General features: G+C 47.1%; 1 protein-coding gene across 1 annotated transcript; it reads left to right on the forward strand.

Moving 5' to 3' along the window:
• The first annotated feature begins 3,629 nt into the window (after window positions 1-3,629).
• On the forward strand, window positions 3,630-6,497 carry LOC143832500 (uncharacterized). The gene is made up of 4 exons (XM_077327021.1): window positions 3,630-4,832; window positions 5,302-5,385; window positions 5,566-5,649; window positions 5,929-6,497. Exons 1-4 carry the CDS (start codon window positions 4,211-4,213, stop codon window positions 6,426-6,428), a joined length of 1,290 nt encoding a protein of 429 aa, XP_077183136.1. The 5' UTR covers window positions 3,630-4,210; the 3' UTR covers window positions 6,429-6,497.
• Window positions 6,498-7,232: the final 735 nt, after the last annotated feature.

The following is a 7,232-nucleotide window of genomic DNA, read 5'->3' on the forward strand; positions in this document are numbered from 1 at the left end:
CCCTGGTTGAGAAAGCCTGGTCTACACAAAATAAGAACAGTTTTAGAATCAGATCACTCTTGTTTATTATTATTATTATTATTATTATTATTATTAGATTTATAGCCCGCCACTCCCTTGCGGCTCGAAAGCAGTCTTGAAAGCAGTCAGGATTGGTCCCATAGAGTTAGACAAGAAAGGTTAAAGATAGTGCCATGATATTCTCTCTATATCAACCCTCTCAAAACTTGCAGTTTGCTCCACAGCAGGAAACACATCCACAGACACTATATGAATTTCATTCCATGGGGTAAATAGTGATTTTAAGCAAGGAATTATTTAAATCAGAAAACTGGTATGGAATGGAATTGTTAACTCTGTCCTATGAGTTCTATGCCCACATCATGGTTGATGGCTTCTGCCCACCCATTACCGCAAAACAATTTTTAATCATGAGAGATCTCTTATCAAATCATTTAGTTTGACCCTGATAATCAGGAACTGGTTAGTACATATATGACTTTGAATCATTAAAACATTCCTTGAGCTTCTTTTTGTACATATCACAAATTTCTCATTGATTTCCTATGATGTATCTGCAAAGAACTTTGATCTGCACATCAGAAAAATCTCTAAATTTACTTACATCTCCCGTGACAACGTGTAAAAAAGACTTTGACCTACAGTCAACATGGAACCTTTAAATTGTCAGGCCAGCTTTATGTTCAGGCTCAATGAACAGCAGCCTTAGAAATGTGAAAAAAACAGATAGAAGTTTCCAAGTCTACCCACAAGTAGTGTTCTTGCTTTCTGTGCTCTGTAATCACAGGGATAGGGGATCAGAGGAAGTTTTCCATAGATATCCAACTCCAGAGAAATCAGTTTCTGGCTTCATTTAGCAAAATTTGAGAGCTTTGTCTGGTTCCTCACCTTCCTTGTAACTAGGTACATAGGGTTGCCAACTCCAGGAGTTCTCCAGGAATTACAACTGATCCCCAGCTGGCATAGAGCAGTTCCTTGGGGGAACAATGGCTGTTTTGGAGAGTTGATTCTATGGCATTATATCTTGCTGAGGTCCCTCCCCTCTCTAAACGCCACCCTTCCCAGGCTCTACCCACAAAATCTCCAGGATTTCCACAACACAGAGTTGGCAATCCTATGCTAACTGATTGATGGGGGTGCCTTATGTTGAACCTTCATGGAAAACGAAATCTTTATCAAACAATGTGAAAAAACATTGGTACAGTTCTGGAGACCTCACTTCAAAAAGAGGCTGCAGAGGAGAGCAACGAGGTGTCAGAAACCAAGTGGTTGAGACCCAGTAGATTTACATCACAGACATCACTCTTGGGCTTCAGGATGAAGCTTTAAGTAAAAGTCTTAATTTGGAGAATCAGGAATAAGCACATCACATAGGTTCATAGACCGGAATCTTGACAGAGATACTGGGCAAGATGGTTGCAAAGCATATATACCTGGGCTAGGTGAGGGGGCGTTGGGGCAGCATTTGGCAGGAACAATAATTCACACAGAAAGAGCAATACAGTCCCTTTTTATTTACAAAGTGCCAAAACATCCAAGGTATATGGTATTTAGACTGAGTGGCTAGTGAGAACAGCCTTGAGATAAGAAAGTGAGAACAGGATGAGCCTTTGAAATGCAAGTGAAGATGGGAGGGGTGCTCTTGAGTGGGCCTGGGAAGGTGCCTCACCAGGAGATCTGGGAGCACAAGGCAATCAAGCGAATCTCAAAAGAGGGTGAGAACTACGGGTCAGGAATTAGGGGTTCATGACATGAGGATGATCGGGGCCTGGGGACCAAGCCCTATGAGGAAAGAGAAAGAAACTTAGAAATGTTTGGTCTGGAGAAGAGGAGTTTTTTTTTTTTTTAGAAGATCATGATTGCTGTCTTTGAGAATTTGAAATGTTGTCTCTTAGAGGAGGGGGAAATTTCACAGTCAGAATAGTTCAGCAATGGAATTGACTGCCTAAGGAGGTGGTGTGCTCCCCCTCACTGGCAGCCTTCTGATAGTGGCTGGACAGACACTTATCCTGGATGCTTTAGGCTGATTCTTCATTGAGCAGGGGGTTGGATTAGATTACCTGTGTGGCCCCTTCCAACTCTATGATTCTAATGGCTAGAAATTTCCATGGGGGAGGGGAGGCATAGCCACTAATTTATGGAGAATGACTTTTGAATCACGGCCTATGAGCAAAGGGTGGAACAAGAGTTTGTTACCTTACCCCTAACTTCAAAGGGGTAGATAGCACAGACAGAAAAATCTATCAGCTTTCTACAACCTAAATCACTTGTATAGCAACAATATTCAATGTCTTTGAGAATGATGATTGTTCTTTTTCTGCTTGGTATTTAGAGGACAGCACAGATGGTGGAGTCTTTTGTGTCAAGCAATGTATCCATTAAAATGATTCATGGAGATAAGAGATCATTCCAAGTATAGGGACAAGACAGAATTAATTTTTTATAGATTGTTTTTTTGTTTTTTACCGAAGGCCATTGAAAAGAAACATGACTTTCCCAAACTTGACAATGCAAAAGCTATGCTGATCTCCTTCCTACATAAGTCATTATCCTGGCTAAACTCCCACTGATATTCACATTGCGGTCCTCAACAGATTGAATCTCTTCTCAGACAATGGGATCAGAAGACTGTAAATCTGTTTAGGACTACATAGCTATCACTTACTAATCAGTGTAACATATTTCTTATACATCTCTGTGGGGAATGCCACAGGGCACAGCAGTTCTGGAAAGTGGTGGTTAAGAGCATGGGCATAAACATGGGGGGGGGGCTGAGGAGCTCGAGCCTCCCCCAGGCTAACCCCCCCCCCCAGACAACCAGCACCAAGGGGCATTTCCCACGGCTTAAAAATAGCACAATGGTAGCTGATTGAAAACGCTACTAATTTGCCATAACGCACGACGTCGTAAACAATCTGCAACAATCCTGAAACCGAACCGCCAAAAGCGCTTCGTTGTAGCGCTTCTAGGGGAATCCAGAAAACTGGATTCACCCTCCGGATAGCGATACACTCCTGCAACCAATCTGCAACACTAGCGCTAAAGACCTGTGCGTTACCATTGTTGCGGGTTCTTCAAAGTCCCTCCTCCCGAGCCTGTCCTCCAAACTTCCGGCGAACTGTTCGCCATTTTTTTTTTCTCCGAGCGAGCGGGGATCTACGAGGCAACGGGACAGCGACTGGCTTTCAAGCACGATCACTTTCGGAAATTCTGCCCGGACACCACAAGAGTTTTTCACAAGCACAGTGGCACACACCGTCACGTTCCCAAAATTTGCCCAAAGCTTAAAACCCCGTCTACCATCGGCCAGTCCTAGCGGAGTCAACGTACAGGGAGCATTTTAAAAAATTTTCCTCTGAGCGTGCCAACGAACGTTCGCCGCTCGCAGTCTCCTGCTTAGCTTAGAGGGGTTCAATAGACATGATTCGTGGTGATATCATGAGGGGCGGCTTATGTGTAGTGGGTCTTTGTGTGGTTCCCGGTGCGTGCTTGTGCTTGGGTGCGGACAACCCCTTCCATTGGCGGCTAGACCTCCGGCAAGCGGAGTTGCCGTCCCCCGTTCATTTTAAAAAATTTTCCTCTGAGCGTGCCAACGAATGGTCGCCGCTCGCAGTCTCCTGCTTAGCTTACAGGGGTTCAATAGACATGATTCGTGGTGATATCATGAGGGGCGGCTTATGTGTAGTGGGTCTTTGTGTGGTTCCCGGTGCGTGCTTGTGCTTGGGTGCGGACAACCCCTTCCATTGGCGGCTAGACCTCCGGCAAGCGGAGTCGCCGTCCCCCGTTCATTTTAAAAAACATTCCTCTGAGCGTGCCAACGAACGTACGCCAGTAACATGTCATGTTTGGTTGATTTATGCTGTGGCTGGTGAATATTATTGGGGAACTGCCGAGTACTGCCGCACTTGCTCTCGGTTGAACACCGGCATGCGTTTGTGTAATGGCGGACATTTTCCTAAAATGGCTCCCGCTGCATGTTCAAACTGCTCTTCTCGCGTGTAAACGAATACGCGCATGCGTTAAGTCAAACAACAAGGGCGCCAATCTGGCCATTAGGAGCAGATCCTGTTCCCGCGCGAGGAGTTTTGAACGTGACATGTGACCTGATGTGGCCAATGTGCGTGTCCCCTGCTGCCCTCCACCAATCAGGAGCCGGCTAGTCCCTTTGTCTTTGTGTGCGGGAAGGTATATGATCCGTTGCACCCTGCACCTCCCACCACCATTTTGCTCAGCTACTAGCGAAAGCAACATGGAATCGTCTTCTCAAGCCTCGTCCGTCCCTGCAACCGGCCGTGGCCCTACTTGGAGGGACGCGGAGATCAGGGACCTGATCGGGATTTTCTCGGAGGAGAAAATCCAGGACGCGTTCCAGTCCTCCCACAGGAATAGGGAGGTTTTTGAACAAGTGGCTATTAAGATGCGCGCCCTGGGCCACAACAGGACCGGCCTTGAATGCCGGTCGAAGACCAAGACAATGAGGGCAGAGTACATGCGTGCCGTGAACCATAATAAGGGTTCCGGCAACGAAAAGGTTACCTGCCCCTACTTCGAGGAGCAGCGCCAGCTGTACGGGGACGGGGAAGGATCCGGCAGGCCGAAGCGCGTCGGCCGGAGCCTTAAGGTGGTTCGGAAGCCGGCTGCCCCGGTCGAGGAACCACCCGCTGAGGAGGATCCCGGCGAGGGAACCTCGTCCAGCTTTCGCCCTCCACCCCCCGTCCAGCAACGAGCCGCGGAATCGGTAACGCTGGACCTGATCGCCATCGCTCCTGGGGAGCAAGAGGAGGCTCCTGAGCAAACGCCCCTTGCCTCCGGTAAGTGATTTTCTTTTTATTTTATATTTCCTTTTGAGCAAATGTGTGTTCTGACGTTTGGGCATCGTTTTCTCGTGTGTTCGTTGCAACGCATAAGATGGTAGGCTGTGGAGTGCTTGCTGTGGTTACTATTTGAAACGGTTTTAATTTTATAATTTTATAATTTAATTTTTAAAAGATTTTAAAAGAAGGTAGGCTGTGGAGTGCTTGCTGTGGTTACTATTTGAAACGGTTTTAATGTTATAATTTAATTTTAATTTTTAAAAGATTTAATAAGATGGTTGGCTGTGGAGTGCTTGATGTGGTTAGTATTTTAAACGGTCATGTTTAACCCACAGCCCCAAAATATTTGCTGCATGCCTCGCCCATAGGCCTTCTGCAGTACTTTGGCTCACTACTTTGGGAGCTTGCTTTGTGGTTCATGGTGTATGCTTGCTCATTTTTCACTATTTTCTGCTCTTGTCCACAGAGACACAGTTGCCAGGGACGGGGCCCCTAGAGTCTCCAGCAGCACCTGACGTGGATAGTGATTCGGGGGCATCAACTAACATTGGTAAGTATTAGTAAAAATAGGGGGGGGGGGCTGTTTTAACTGCTTTGTGCTTTTCTGTTTGTGCAGGGCAGCAGCACTGCTAAGAGAAAGAAGAGAGTCCCTCTGCGTTGCTGGTGTAGGCTTTGAAGCTGGCTTTGCCACCCTTTGGTCCTAGATCTTTTTTTTTTCCTTTTTTTGCAGATTTCATACCCGGAACACAGGAGGAGGAACAGCCTGGGGTGCTTGGACCTCCTGCCCGGCGCAGGCGGATACAGATTCAAGATGGTGAGCGTGCATGACCTGTTCCTTTCGAGCCATAGCTGCAGGACAATGTCGCTAGGCACTAACCATGTGCTCCCTTTTAATTGTTGAGAGTCCTGCTGTGAAAGTAGGCAAAAGTAAAAGCACAACATGGGCAAACAAACAATAGCCATGTGCTCACCGGGGATTGTTTAAATTCTTGGCAGGAAAACACGGGGACAAAAAAGGACACCATGTCCACCATGGTGTGTTTTGACTTTTTTGATGTTACTAACAGTTTTGTTTCTCATTTTTTGCCAACAGAGGTTCTTTCAGATGAGGAGGAGGAACCACCCCTGCCTCCAGGCAGCCCACCACCTAGAGGTGCGCTCCCAGCAGAGGAGAGGCTTACGAGGGAACGCGGCAGGCTGAGGCGCGTCTCAGTCTTGACAAGCGTGGGAGAGAGGCTCCTTGAGCACTGCTATGAGGAGTCACGGCGTGCCGCGGCCGCTGACCAAGCCATGCTCACACTCATTGCCCAGGAGGGGAGAAAATTGAGGGCAGTCCTTAGAGAGACAAACCAAATCCTACGCGAAGGCGTGGAGGAGGTGCGACTGATAAGGAGACTCATGGAGAGGGCAGTAGCGGTCATGGAAAGGGCCTACCCTCCACAAATCGCCCCCCCACCACCACCCACACCAACACCACCACTTCCAGCACCCACCCCACCAACTCCCTCTCAGAATGCCTCCACCCAAACAAGAAGGAGGACTATTCTCGGAAAGAGAAAAATTAAACCAGCAGACAAGTACTCCCCCTCCTAGTTTTGCCCACTTTTTCTATTTCATGTTATCTGTGTTTTGTTGTTTGTTGAATAAAGTTTATATTTTTGACTCTGTCTCTGTGTACCCTACTGTAGAATCTGCAAGGCTGAAAGCGGCCTCTCTAGTGATTGTGTATATTGTGGTACTGCTGTGTGGGTTGGAGGTTGGAGGGGTGTTAGTTCAAGGAGTTTTAGGAGTGTGGTGTGGGGTTAAATATGTGCGAGTTTAAGAAGTCACACTGGAGTCTTGTTATAAAATTTGCAATAACATTTTATTTTAAACAACATTTTAACAGGGGAAAAACATTAGGGAATGAAACTTGGAGCCCCACCAGCACCACCACCCCCCACCCCCCTGGAAAACCTATTTTTTTTAACAAAGGTATACATTTAACAGGGGAAAAACATTAGGGAATGAAACTTGGAGCCCCCCCCCCAACCCCTACCCCAAAACACAAACAGGAAACAAAACTCAGTTCCCACCGCTCCCCTCCCCAGCCCCTTCCATCGCCCTAACTCTCCTGCACAGCCGTCCCACGGTCCCCCTAACTTTGCGCCGGAAGAGCTCTTCGTCCTCCTTCTTCTTAACTGTGGGGAGGGAGAAAAAGTACACATTAGTACCACACATATTTTCAAATTTCTTTAGTTTACATGCATACACTTTTAAGTGGCCTTAGCCACAGTGTGAGATGAGTTGGGCAGTGGGGAACATAACCTACGTTCTTCCGCCTCCCTCTGTTGCCTGTGCTGCTCAATCTCCCCTTTCAGCTCTGCCACTTGAGCCTCCAGGGAAGTAACTCTGGCC

This window comes from Paroedura picta, chromosome 3, assembly GCF_049243985.1.
Source record: "Paroedura picta isolate Pp20150507F chromosome 3, Ppicta_v3.0, whole genome shotgun sequence".
Taxonomy (NCBI): Eukaryota; Metazoa; Chordata; class Lepidosauria; order Squamata; family Gekkonidae; genus Paroedura; species Paroedura picta.

Coding starts and splice junctions, on each gene's coding strand:
- LOC143832500 (XM_077327021.1), top strand. CDS start 4,211: ATGATCCGTTGCACCCTGCACCTCCCACCACCATTTTGCTCAGCTACT. Junction 5,386..5,565: donor GGGGGCATCAACTAACATTG/GTAAGTATTAGT, acceptor CTTTTTTTGCAG/ATTTCATACCCGGAACACAG. Junction 5,650..5,928: donor GCGGATACAGATTCAAGATG/GTGAGCGTGCAT, acceptor TTTTGCCAACAG/AGGTTCTTTCAGATGAGGAG.